Source organism: Echiichthys vipera (genome assembly GCF_963691815.1).
Source record: "Echiichthys vipera genome assembly, chromosome: 15".
NCBI lineage: Eukaryota > Metazoa > Chordata > Actinopteri > Perciformes > Trachinidae > Echiichthys > Echiichthys vipera.
In genome coordinates this window covers 28,466,536-28,480,454 of record NC_139840.1, presented here as the reverse complement: position 1 = coordinate 28,480,454, position 13,919 = coordinate 28,466,536, and the positions used below count along the sequence as shown (strand labels likewise).

The following is a 13,919-nucleotide window of genomic DNA, read 5'->3' as shown; positions in this document are numbered from 1 at the left end:
CATTTTCAGCCATGACTTCCTGCTACTCTCTGAATCAAACAGGATGGTGGATGAGACATCCTCCTCATTGCCTGTAGTTCTCTATGATTGGTTGATCAGCGTGTCTTTAGGGGGGTGCATGAGACCGACTAGCCAATAGTGGGATTTGGCTGAGATAGAGAAAGATAGAACAGCAGTGGATAGAATGTGTCCTATAGATGATACTACTATCTCTCTGCTTTGACAGATGGTCAACGCGTTCTAATCCTTCACAATTTAATATTGTTATATCGCCCACCCCTATTCAAACTACACCTTTAAGAGACTGTTTCCTTTAAATAAGACTAATAGATTGACAACAGTATGCTGAGGGCTGAATTATGTCTACATTTAGCCCTACAGCATGTAATGCATGGATAACACAGAGACACCCAGTGACTTAGATATGTTTCTGTAACAGTCCTTACCCGTTCCTTGGAGTTTACGACAACTACACTGCATGCCAGCCGGTTGTCGAACACGTCATCTGTCTTGAGCTGGCCTGCTGCTCCAGGCAAGGGAGGGAAACTGGAGAGGCCCAGCTCGAAGCTCGGAGACGGAGGTTTGGGAGGAGGGGGCGGCGACTGAGGCATCCCTCTCTAAACGACAGCAACCAACACAGAGACAGCACAAAACTTAAGGAGGTGGGAAAAGAAACTACCTAGAAACAAACTAGAGTCAAACTCTTGACTCACCACAAGCTTAAAACAGAAAAGAAAACCATGACGGCACTATGCATAATGAAATTACAGGATATGTTTCATCCTGCTCTCATTGTTTCCTTTACTAGTTTATATTACCGTACCAACTCACATTAGCACGGCAAGGACGACAAAAAAGTACTTACTGTAAACTTTTCGTCCCTCTTTTTCCTAGAAGCAGAAACATTTTTCCTTTAAGAAAGAGAACACTTCAATTTACAAACATCCATGCTATCTAAAAAAAAAAAAAAGAATAATTTCTATTTTACACTACAATAACCATTTCTTTAGTATTCACATCATTTGATTTAACAGCCTGAAGTTAACAGTTTATATCTCAGAATGACAAAGCTAGATCTAACATCCGTTGTTATGCAGATAAGCAGCAGAGCCCTGTCTTGTAGTTCTCATGTTTTTTCACATAGAACAATTGTGTGAGTGACTTTATCCCTTTTTTCATCATTAATAGCATAAAATAAAACGTATCTGGCTCAAGCACGTATTACTACACTTTGTACTGCAGTGAGTGGAACCATGTCTGAAAGCTCTTATTTTCTTAATATACCGTATTTCTCAGATTTTAAGTCGCAGTTTTTTTCATAGTTTGGCCGGGGGTGCGACTTATACTCTGGAGCGACTTATGTGTGAAATTATTAACACATTACCGTTAAATATCAATTAATAGGCCGGGTTAATGATCTCAGTCACGTAAGAGACTAGGCGTATATCAGCAATCGTCACACATACGTCAACCAATCAAAACTCGGCCGGGGCGGGTCATGGCAGAAGTGCATTGTGAAAAAAAAGATGCTTCCTGCTACTTGGAGTTGGCGGAGTTGTTCAGAAGTGAAACCGAGGAAGAAGAGTTCATTGGATTTAGTGATTAGCAGTGACAGATTGTTTGGTAAACGCATAGTATGTTCTATATGTTATAGTTATTTGAATGACTCTTACCGTAATACGTTACGTTAACATACCAGGCACGTTCTCAGTTCGTTGTTTATGCGTCATATCACGTACACTTATTCAGCCTGTTGTTCTCTATTCCATTTTTATTTTTAATTGCCTTTCAAGATGAAATGTCTATTCTTGGTGTTGGATTTTATCAAATAAATTGCCCCCAAAAATGCGACTTATACTCTAGTGCGACTTATATATCTCTTTTCCTTCTTTATTATGCATTTTCGGCTGGTGAGACATACTCCGGAGCGACTTTTAATCCGAAAAATACGGTAGTAATAAAACATTGTTTTAAGCTCAAATTTCGAGGTATCCCTTACTGGTTTGAAATTGATGAGTGATGCGTGTGCTTTTTAAAAAACATTGAAATTTAATTATTTTTGGATCAGAGACAAAAAAAAACTCCTCAAGTATATGTTAGTATATATAGTATATGGATATATCTGTATAGCTTTTATTTTACTTGTATTTTTATGTTTCATCTTCATTTATTACTCAATTATGTTTTTCCTTTGCTTTTTGACGCTGTTTCTGCATGAGAAACAAGTCATGCAAACACAGTATCAGCCCAGTTTAAACGTAAAGCTGGTGGTTATTACTTTGGCCAAACTAATGCTTTTTAGTGAAAAAACAAATTGTAACGAAATTAAAAGCCAATGTGTACTGAGAGTGTACACTTTAACAGCGTGTTCATTGTGACAATCACTTCTGATGTTGAATGTAACTCACAAGATGGTGGTTTATCGACCTGGTATATCTATAAAGTACGTTTTTTTTCACAAATGCCAAGATGATAGGATTTAAGGTGACCGGTGTCTAAAACCATTAACAAAAACATTTTCCTATAATTTCCCATAAGCAGCATGCTAGCCTTACTGACGCAGTGGGGCATAGCTGTACTGATGTATTGGAACAGTGCTGTACCTTCCACGGCCGACACCCAGGGAGTAGTCTGGGGTTGTGGGCTCGGTCACTCGTCCAGTACCCACAGTGTCTCTGCGGGGGAAGGCTGCGGTGGAGGGTAACCTAGTTCTGGGCTGGCTGGTGGGGAGTCGTGTCGGCGGACTGCTGCGAACGCCGTTGAGCCTCTCGCTGGAGAAGCTGGAAAAGAGACCCGGGTTGTCCAGAAGCCCAGCGCTGCGGTCCACTGTGGGGATGGTCGGCCTCAAGTGAGGTTTACTGTGATTCCTGCAGGACACAGGGACACGTCAGTCAACACGTGTGACATCGGGTTGTGTTGTTAAAGTGCTAACTGTCTAATTCAAGTTCGTCCTGTCAGTCTTGATGAATACAGACTGCCTGCTGGTATGGAGAGTTATTTCCTCTCACGCAGGTGCAGAACATATGTGCTAGTTGGCCGCTGGCTGTTATCTTTTTGGTGTGAAAGTGCAACGTTTTGGCCAAGACACAGGTAACATGAAGTGACTGCTAGTTCTTCGATGTTGGTTTGGTGCGTCTTGGCCTTTATAGACATCGAAAGATGATTAAAAAATGATAATTAAAAAAAAACAAGATTAGTCCGTGGTTTCTGTCTATTTATCAAAGGATGAAACTAATTCTTCTGAAATTAAACTTAAATTTAACCACATTCAGGACATTGGGTTTAAATGATATGACCTAAGAAACTCCAGACTTTATTGTAAGACAGAAGCCAGAGATGCAAACCTGTTCCTGGGCGAGTAGTGTCTAACAGTGAGTGGGGACGTCGCTGGTTTGAAACTGTGTGATGTGGTAAATCCATTAATGAATTGGTTGTTGTGAAACGGTCCAACCTAGCAAACAGAAAACAAGATTCAATGAGTTCAAAACAGGAATCAAAATGACCGTAACAGAATAAGGAGGGTTTATTTTATTTAATAAATCTGTCTCTTCTGCTTCTATGTTTTGCCTTAATGTCCAGATGTTAAATAAGAATTTTAAACGCTTTAAATGTAGTTAAGTTGTCGTTTTAATACACAACTGACTGATTCAATACCATTTCCTTGACTGCAACAATCCCAAACTACTCTCATCTTTCTGAAAAATCATTTAGTATCATTGTTTTTAGGCTACACCTTCAAAATCTAGCAGCTAACTCTTACCAGTGTGGGGTCGATGAAGCTGTGTGTGGCTGACCAGGCCTGCGGCGTGATGAGGCTGTATAAGGGGAACTGCTGCTGAGGGCTGTAAACCGGTGGGATGTAGTAGGACGTGTAGCGCTGCTGGGCATACGGGTTCACCTCTACCGGCCGGTAACCGTTCTTTGGCATGAAAGTGTTGATAGCGATTGCCTTCGCCTTTATCCTGGCCTGGTAGGGAGAGCCAGAACAATGAGGGAAATTATCACCAGCCAGTAACATGGATGTATTGTCAATTGTTTTGTGTCCTCTGCAGAATTACACACAAAATAGAGCTAGCATAAGAGTTTAAAGTTCTTGCTGAGTGAAAAGGCAGCTTTTACCTTCTTAAATAGAAGTCAAATATATGCGCAGGAATATCCAATCAGACAGAAGGATCTACCCAACAGCTCTTCCACTATTCATTCTTCTTAAAAACAATTCTGACATTTTAATATAGAACTTTTGAATTTCGATAGAACTATCTATCCAGAGGGAAACTTGTGCAGCAGTTGAAATACGGATAGAGTGCAAATAAACAAATATAGACTGTCAGGTTCGTAAACAGGAAAGGGTCAAAAATATAAACTGGAGAACAGTACGGTGCAAATCCAACATATACAAGCCAAAAAGTATATATATATATATGAACATGCTAAATGCTGCAAAACTGCATATATATGAATATGAAAATAAAGATAGAATTAGGTGTATAAAATAAACAAAAGTCTGCTGAAATGTTATGAAAAAAAACTCACACTGATGCATTTGCAAGTAAGAGTAAATGTAAAGTCAAATTTTCACTTTAAGCAGTTTGGTAATTATCGACATTGGTCTACATCGTTTTTTCTTTGTTAAATTACTCATTTTGATTAAATATACAGTTGTGCAATTAGTTCATTGTTAATCACTTAGTAGTTAATGCGCTGCCTGACAAAGGTTGATGATTGTTTTTTTGTTTATAGCCAATTTTCAGCAATAACAATGACAGTAACAGCTGGTCAATTATGCAGGTAGCCAAAAACAAGTCCATATAACTCTTTATTTAGTGCAACATGTGGCGAGAATATCAGCCAATGTGTAAATAACAAGCAGTTAATGAAAGAACCAATAAACCTAACTTTACAACGTGTTCTATAAATGAGTGGGAAAAAAAGATTTATAAAAAAGAAGCAGCTTAGCCTACCTCTGAACCTCTTAAATAAAAGGCTGTGATTTGCGAGTTGTCTACTGAAAACGAAAGTTACAAATGTAACTATGGTTCTATGAATCCTGGATGATCGCCAGAAGCAGTGCTTCACACTGGATATCTTCTGTCTCGTACATGCGCAGGTCGAGTGTTGATATCAACAAAGTCACATGTGATCTTGGATGACCCCCGGCTCAGGTAGAAGTTACAGTGTCATCCACAAGATCATTTCCTACAGAATCTTCTCACGTTTCACAAGATTCTGAGTGACCTGGAATTCTGACAGTCATCCAGAATTCATAGAACCGTAGTTACATTCATAACTAAGGGCTCTCCCCTCAGGGCTCCCCAAAATTTTGGAGCCACTCCTGGGAGGGTGGAACCCTACCCCTAATGGTAAAAAAACTGTTATTGTCCATGCGTCCAACAGGAATGACCATGATCTAGGGGGACAGAATCTACACAATCGCCAGGTGGTGAGTTGGAACTCAGCAGCTCAACCCTTGGAAAACCCAACCCCTAAGCTGAGACAAGAGGCCTGTCCTGTCAGAGAGGCCCCTAGGGTATCCCACAGCAGAGTCTGTGCATCAGTGAAAACCAAGTCCTGCCTGGCCCCAGTATATCCGGCGGCAATGTGAACCTATGCCATTCCAATGATGGACCTGTGAAGGCATCTTCGACCTCATCCAAGAGCCATGACCCAGGAGCATAAGCCAGGCCAAGAGGCCTGGAAAGCCTCCCCATAACACGGCAACTTAAATGTGTGGCCGAAGCTGCCACAGAGGCAATGTCCCATTTGGAACAATCAGCCCTGGGTAGATTGGGTGCCCAACATTGACCACTAACATGGCCACTCTACAGCCTGCATCTGTCAATGTTGGCTAGCATCATACATATGGCTCATGTTGAGCGGCATGAGGAGCATCCCTGGCTACAAACCATCTGGTAGCAAGACAGTAGGAGGTGGTACTGAACGTGCCAACAAGCTGAATCTGTCCTTTAACAGATTTGATGAAAGGGCTCTGGACCACCCCCCCACCCCCACACCTTTACTTCCGGCGGCCATCAAACACTATAATTCATCTACTTCTTCCCCGGAGTTGTTTGTGCTTTGTCGTCTCGCAGGTCTCTGCTGATCGTGGTGGTGCCTGCTGCCGTGGTCCTGCATGACGCTTCCTGCTACTGTTATAATCTACCTTAGCTGTGCTTGTTTCTACTATTCTGCTGTATTAACTGCCATAACATATAGGTCATATTCACATTACTATCGATATTATTATAGTTACTGTAAGTGTGTCTGTCTCTGTCTTGGTGTCTGTCTTTGTCTGTCCATCTTTTCTCTCTTTCTCTCTCCTTTTCTTCCTCCCCAACCGGTCAAGACAGATGGCCGTCCTCCACAGAGCTGGGTCTGTCTGACGTTCCTGCCTGTAATAGGGAAGGTTTTCGTTGCCACCGTACTCTACGGGGGAATTGTTGGGTCTTTGTTTATCATAGAGTGTGGTCTTTACCTAGTCTGTAAAGTGTCCTGAGAAAACTTCTGTTATGATTTGGCACTATAAATAAAATAAAATTGAATTGAATTGAATTGAATCTACCCCCGGTCAGGTAAGGAACAGTGGAGACACTATGTCCTGAGCAAAGGTCACTTTATTTCATCACTCCATCACTTTATTTAGTTGTACTATTAGTTGTACTGTAACTTAGTTCAGTAAGAAATGCTGCTACACTTTAACAGTGTTATTACTTATCGCACCTTATCACTTCAGCACGGTGCGTATTGTTGTATAATGTATATACTTACGTTTAACCACAATGTCTGTTGCGCTCTATCACATTAAGTTAATTGTTAGATTTATTTTATGTTAGCTTTATTTTTATTTGATTTATGTTAGCTATTGTTACTCTGATCCTTTCCCATCTTTGTATTGAAACTGTTGCACAATAATTTCCCTTGGGATAAATAAAGCTTCTTGGAGCAGTGCGAATTGTGAGAACAGGATGTGATACAGTGTATAATGCCATAGAGGGGACAATTCTCTCACTGACAGTATGTTGTCAATAGCAGCTAACACGGAACAGACTTTCTCCCGGTAGCGTTGTAATCTGTTGTCAAACTTTTTCAAAGTTGAAAACATCCAAGTTGGATTCCTGTTGATGTGTATGTGAATGAGACCAGCTGAAAGGAAGTTCACAAGGACCGGAGCGGACTCGCTCTCGGTAGCTTCCTATCTGTTGTCAATAGCAGCTAACAAGGAGCGGATTCACTCTCTGTAGTGATCGATTATTAATGGGTTCCAATCTATAAACCATATCGGTTTACTTAGAGACAAACGGAGAACTGGAGTTTCATCCTGGTAACTAATGTTCACCATTAGCTAGAGCGGAAGCACTCTGCTAACCATGGACAGCATACTTAGCTGTAAAACAGGAACGTTACTTATACTTGGATCATTAGTCCTCTAGAGATTTATCAAGTTAGTTGTCAAGTGTGAAAACCAATCATTCACATTATGTCAACTCTGGCATTAACATGTAACATCCATGCCAGTAAGCTTATACAATTGAATTTTAATACATTCACAAGCAAAAAAAAATAGAAGATTGCTTTTACAGTCATTTTCAGAAGACATTAACCCACACCTCTGTGTTAAGACGAGCATGTCGATCTAGCCCGGCATCTACGTACGGCAAAGTGAGTGAAATGAACAAAAAGAAAAGCATGTTGGCTGTAACTTAAAACCAAGTTCACAACACAAATATGTGTTGAAGTTAGATTTTTTTCTTTCTTCAAATCAGTCACCAAATGAGCAAAGTTCGTTCTGACAAGTACATGAGGCTCTCTCTCAAAAGGTTATTGTTTATACAAGAGTATAACATTATAATAATATTAATAATAATACATTTTATTTATAGGCGCCTTTCTAAACACTCAAGAACACCATACATTTGTTAAAAATAGCGCAACACAAACAATAATAAAGATGGGGAGTAAACAAAATGATCAAATCAGTTTAAATTACAACAGTGCAAATGAGATCAAAGGGAAAAGGCTGTTTCGAACAGATGGGTTTTCAGTTTGGATTGGAAGGGAGGTAGTGTTCCTGAGTTCCGGTAGTAGGCAGTTCCACAGACGGGGAGCAGAGCGGCTGAATGCTGTGAATAAGTATATTCAGCTTGTACTGAATTCAGATTTGTCTCTAAAAGGAGGTGAGTGTAGACTTTTGAGTGTAGCTGATTTATACCTTGTTTGACGTTGTTGGGTCAATATTTGTTCAAACTCACGACAATAACCGTAAATCTTTTAGGACAGATGCTTCAAATGACTGTAATGTCACTTACCTTAATAGGCTTCCCTTGGAAGGTCTTCACCTCCTCACGGAGATACTGATATGCCTTTATCAAGAGAAAGTGAACAGCATGATGGGAAACCAGTCATTTTAAATGACACCAGAAAAAGAAACACAAATGATAACGCAATTCATCAGAGTACTAAAAGAATCTTTAAGTATCATATTACTGACAGTACATTTACTCAAGTCATTTGGGGAAAACAGTTCATCAGTGGGGAAGAGTTTGTTTTAAGAAAAGGCAGCGCAATTTCAGAAAATAGGGACATGGCCGTGTACATATGAAGTTGACAGGAGGAGGAAAATGTAAAATGGGCATACAGGCACAGCATATTGAAAATAAAATATTATATTAAGCTGTTTCTCGCTGTTAATTTTTCAGTTATCGCTTGTTATCAGTGTCTAAAATGAAGGGAAACAGAGGGCAAAAATCTCCAAAGAGTTCTCAGAATGACCCTAAAAAATGCGTGATAGAGGGGCAAATCAAATTTAAAATATTTCTAAGAGAAGAAAAATTATATTTACCAGTTTAGGACAATACCACAATCCTACATTAAACCATCAATTTATTGTCATTCAATTTTCACACACTCATGGGGTTAAGATCTGGACTCTTCCTCCGCCAAACTGAACTGACTTCTTTACACACTTTGGGTTCAGTTGTTCCCAGTCCGACGCCGAACATAATGTTTCCCATCAGACCTAAATAAATTGAACTTTAGCAATGCCATGTCATTGTTTGGGGAATTTTATCTGCAGCAGGAGTTGTGCCTCTTGTACAGCTACATGGCAGGGTGAATGCAAATGTTTGTGAACCTCCTTCAGCAACATGCAATACTTTCACCGCAATTTTCTCCCAATCAGTTGCAATTTTGACAGACAAGACAATGTCCCCTGTCACACTGCTAAACAGGTGAAGCGGTTACTTGAATCTAAGAATACTGAAACAATGAAATGGCCAGCCCAGAGTCCAGATCTATCAGAAAATAGAATAGAACATATACTTTAATAATCCCAGGGGGAAATTGTTTGAAATCCTGTAGAGAATCTCTGGAAAATCCTTGGCAACAACGTTATGTCTGAGAAACCGACTCCAGTTAGTGAACTGTGGAAGAGACTGAGTCAGAATGGACCAAGATCAAACCAGAGCAGTGTGAGAAACTAGTGATGTCCTGTGGGAGCAGATTTGCTGAAGTCATTCAAAGCTGTGGGCTTTACACTTCCTGTTCATTTTTGAATCCTATAGAAAAAATTGTTGAAATCTTTTCTTCTGACAAAATTCTCTAATTTAGATCAGTGTTTTTTTCCACAAAATAAAGGTTTTTGTTGAAGTGCCTTTGTTATTAAAAAAAAAACAGGCTAGTATTTATATTTTTGTTCTTCAATTTTAATCTCCACTGTATGTCAAAAAATAATTTTGGGAAATAAATCTCTCTCTCAATTTCTTTTCCGGTAAAACACAACATGAGCTAACCAAGACTATGGGGCGGCAGTGGCTCAGTTTAAAGGGACTTGGCTTTGGAACCGAATGGAGAGGTGCCATTTCATCCCCCTCGGCACTGCTGAGGTGTCCTTCAGCAAGGCACAGAACCCTGAAACTTCTCTGGGCTCTTCTCATGGGGCAGCCCTCTGACATCTATCCATTAATGCATGTATATGTATGTATGACCTGACCTGTGCATGTTGGCATATTTGAGGCCTGTGTGTGTGTTCAAAACAAAAAAAGAGTGATAAGTTCATTTCCTCTTGTGGGACTAATAAAGGCATGCTTTCTTTCTTTCTTACTATCATATAAAACACTTATAGGGCTCATGGGAATAGTATCTAGGAGAGCAATACCAATCACATTTCTGCTTACATCTGATACACGCATGTCTTTCTACATCTCACGCCGACGATGTTCTCTGTATCTAACCTGTACTAACACACTAACATCCTGACACTTATTCTACCTGTACTAACACACTAACATCCTGACACTTATTCTACCTGTACTAACACACTAATATCCTGACACTTACCTTTCTTTTACACTTTATTCTTGTGTTAGGTTAAAATGTTTTTGTATAGTTGTAAGTTTTTTGAATTGAATTGAATGGAAGGTGGGTGTCTGAATGAGTTGGCAAAAACATTGTTTACATTTTAAAAGTGTGGTGAGATCTAATTAGTATTAATTTCACCCAATCCTCCTGAACACAGGTGAGGAAGGTGTGTGTGCTTCTGTCAGTGTGTGTGTGTGTGTGTGTTTCACTTTGACTTTAAGGAGTAAAATAAGAAAATATATCATCACGTGTTACCTGCTGTGCATCTGCTTCTGATTCAAAGGTGATGAACCAGTTGTCGTTGTAGGCAAATTCACAGTTGATGAACTTAGGTAAGTTGTCCCCTTTAAAAAGAGCCTCGACCTCCTGAAAAACAAAACACGAGATCAAGTTATTTTCACCAACGACTTTCCCAGAAAATAGCAGCCATGCACCAGAAAAAAGTTAAAGAAAAGTTAAATCTAACTAATCACGTATTGAGTCATACAGGGACTTAAGAAGAGTGTTATAAGTTCACTAAAATTAACTTTTGAAACGTGCAGCGGCTATGCTGTGGCTATAGTATCAGTATCAGAAAAATCATAAAAATAAACCTAAGCATAATAAAGGATTAACCATAAAAATAGAAAGTATATAAATATATTGGGGTGGAACGTTTTTTTTTTTTTTAAATCCGTTCCGTACGCTTGTCACGGTACGCTACCGTTCGGTTTATGAGGTGCAACGTAGAGTAAGCCTTAATGACTGCTGTCCTTTCTTGTATCTCAGCGTGTCAAATACCGGTGCGCTGGGAGACTTGCTCCTTGCGCTCCCTGTAGGCGCCACAACACTATGCACACTCCCGCTACGCTCTTCTTCGTGGGTTTCTGAATCCTCTTGGCAGCAGCTCGCTAAGCTCCGCTCTTTTGTTGTTCTCAATCGTTTCAGTCTGGTTAAATCCGTGGTTAAATCACCGCATCAATGTCTCTTTCTGCTCTGAAAAAAATAAAGGTTGACACAGAAAACCGTGGACAGAGAAGATTTTGTTTCTGTCACTGTGAAGCCTGTGTTTACTCTGCAGCCATATCTGTATATCAAGAGTTTAAGTTAATATGGCATTTTCAGAAAAATCTGCATTTATGTTACGTTCATTTTTGTCAGTCCAGTTTTTGATGAATAAACTAATGGTTCATATGTATTTGCCTGGTAAAGTAAGCCTGGTAAAGTAACTAGTAACTGAAGTAATCAGATAAATGTAGTGCAGTAAAAAGTAGAATTTTTCCACTGATTTGTAGAGGAGTAGAAGTATGAAGTAGCATGTAAATAAAATACTCAAGTAAAGGACAAGTCGTAGGTCGATAAGTTTCAGTCTTTATCTGTGTTCCAGAGCCTGAGGGCCCAGAGGGGTAGAAACTGTTCTTTTGGCGTGAGGTTTTGGTCCTGATAGACCGCAGCCTTCGGCCGGAGGGGGGAGGTTCAAATGACCTGTGTCCGGGGTGAGAGGGGTCAGCAGCTATTTTCCTAGCTCTCTTCAGGGTCCTGCAGGAGTAAAGATCCTGAAGAGAAAGGAGGTTACAGCCGATCACCCTTTCTGCAGAGCAAATGATAGGCTGCACTTGTCCTTGGCAGAGGCAGCAGCGTACCAGACAGTGATGGAGCTCATGGACTCAATGATGGCAGTGTAGAAGTGGACCAGCATTGTTTGTGGTAGGTTAAACTTCTTTAACTGCTTCAAGAATTACATCATCTGCTGTGCCTTGTTGATGATGTTCAGCTCCAACCTGAGGTCCTGGGAGATGATGGTGCCCAGGAAGCTGTAGGACTCCACAGTGTCCACTGGGGAGTCACGCAGGATGATGGGGGAGGGTGGGGTTGCACTATTCCTGAAGTCTACTATCATATCCACTGTTTTGGAAGCATTGAGCTCCAGGTTGTTCTCCCTGCACCAGATCACCAGGTGGTCAATCTCCCACCTGTAGGCAGACTCATCTCTAACAGAGATGAGTCCAATGAGGGTGGTGTCGTCTGCAAACTTCAGGAGTTTGACAGACTGGTGACTGGATGTGCAGATGTTGGTGAACAGGGAGAAAAGCAGGGGAGAAAGAGCACAGCCTTGGGGGGAGTCAGTGCTGCTGGAAATGCACCTCTTTGCACCTGTGTAGGCATTCCATTAAAAATCAGCCGTTTCCAGCTAGAAAAGTCATTCACCACATAAACAATGTCGAGACTGAATTTCTGATTAATTTAATGTTATCCACAAAGTAAAAAACAGTGTTTTCCTTGACCTCAAACTTTTGAACGGTAGTGTATCTGAATGAAATAATCATACATCTAGTCTTTGTTGACAATGAGCTCTTTCTTGTAGTTGGCACAGGGGAAATTAAACACTATCCACTGACCTCTATGGGTGTGCTCTCAGGAACCTCTCGGAGGATCACGATGCAGCGGTTCTGATTAGGTCGCACCTTCTCCCCCTTCTCATCAACTTGGACCAATGGCAGAGCTGGAAATTAGAATGACAGAATGAGACATTCTTCCAGTTCTTCTAGTCATAAATCTGTATTAAAAAATGTGTTTTGTCTATTTCAACATTTCACAGAGTTTAAAGCGTGTAAGGGCTTACAAAATTATGTTTTAAGTTTATGATTCCCATTCTCAAGCTCTATTATGTCTGATTAGCTGTTGCAGCAATTGTTGGGGTTGAAACAATTTGTTACACAGATTTAAAAAAACACTTGAAAATTGATAAAAATGGTCAAAAATCCCTCTGGAGAACAACATTAAGACACCCAGACCTTGAGGAACACCATAGAAAAATTCATGCTGTGATGTGGAATGTAAAAAATCTTTTGAGGACTTCCGGTTTGGCTGAGATGGAGTAGACACAGGTCGAGTTTCGCTCCCACAACTTTTGATAATTTCAAGTTTCTGGACTCCGAAAGTCACAAGAAATAGTAATATTCGTATTGTTTGACGGATACACCACCAAAATACACCCACCAGCCTCTTTACTGGGTACACCTTGCTAGTACCCGGTTGGACCCCCTTTTGCCTTCAGAACTGCTTTAATCCTTCGTGGCATGGATTCAGCAGCAACCATTCCTCAGAGAGTTTGGCCCATATTGACATGATAGCATCATGCAGTTGCTGCAAATTTTTTAGGCTGCACATCCATGATTCGAATCTTTCTTTCCACCTCATCCCAAAACTGCTCTATTGGATTGAGATCTGGTGACTGTGGAGGCCATTTAGGTACAGTGAACTCATTGTCATGTTCAAGAAACCAGTCTGAGATGATTCGTGACTCGTGATTTGTGTTAACAAGCCGTTGGACAGGTGCTCCTAATAAAGTGGCCGGTGAGGGTATGTCGACGTATGCGACCAGACAGACTGTATAAGCCCAAGGGGTGAAGGTTGACACTGCAGACGAGGCAGGTGGTGAGATTTGCATGGCGGCATTGCTAACATTGCTAACCTCTGGGAAGGGCACCGCACAGCTCACAGTGTGGGATTTTTCTGCAGGAAACATCTACATCTAACATCCACACCTCACATATTAAAAGGGCGTGGATGAGCCACTTAGGGCG

At 40.6% G+C, this 13,919-nt stretch overlaps 1 protein-coding gene across 4 annotated transcripts in view; it reads right to left on the bottom strand.

Moving 5' to 3' along the window:
• The window catches only part of LOC310957675 (la-related protein 4B-like), a 93,586-nt gene that overhangs the window by 12,943 nt on the left and 66,724 nt on the right, over window positions 1-13,919 (bottom strand). For 2 of the 4 annotated variants that reach the window (XM_083928354.1, XM_083928355.1), the window contains exons 7-14: window positions 12,732-12,835; window positions 10,609-10,719; window positions 8,304-8,357; window positions 3,761-3,967; window positions 3,345-3,451; window positions 2,604-2,867; window positions 866-911; window positions 447-617 (exon numbers count right to left, since the gene is read on the bottom strand). In XM_083928354.1, the coding sequence (XP_083784480.1) occupies window positions 447-617; window positions 866-911; window positions 2,604-2,867; window positions 3,345-3,451; window positions 3,761-3,967; window positions 8,304-8,357; window positions 10,609-10,719; window positions 12,732-12,835 (1,064 nt within the window). The remainder of the gene's footprint in view (window positions 1-446; window positions 618-865; window positions 912-2,603; window positions 2,868-3,344; window positions 3,452-3,760; window positions 3,968-8,303; window positions 8,358-10,608; window positions 10,720-12,731; window positions 12,836-13,919) is intronic. The other 2 variants (XM_083928356.1, XM_083928357.1) reach the window with 1 other exon arrangement.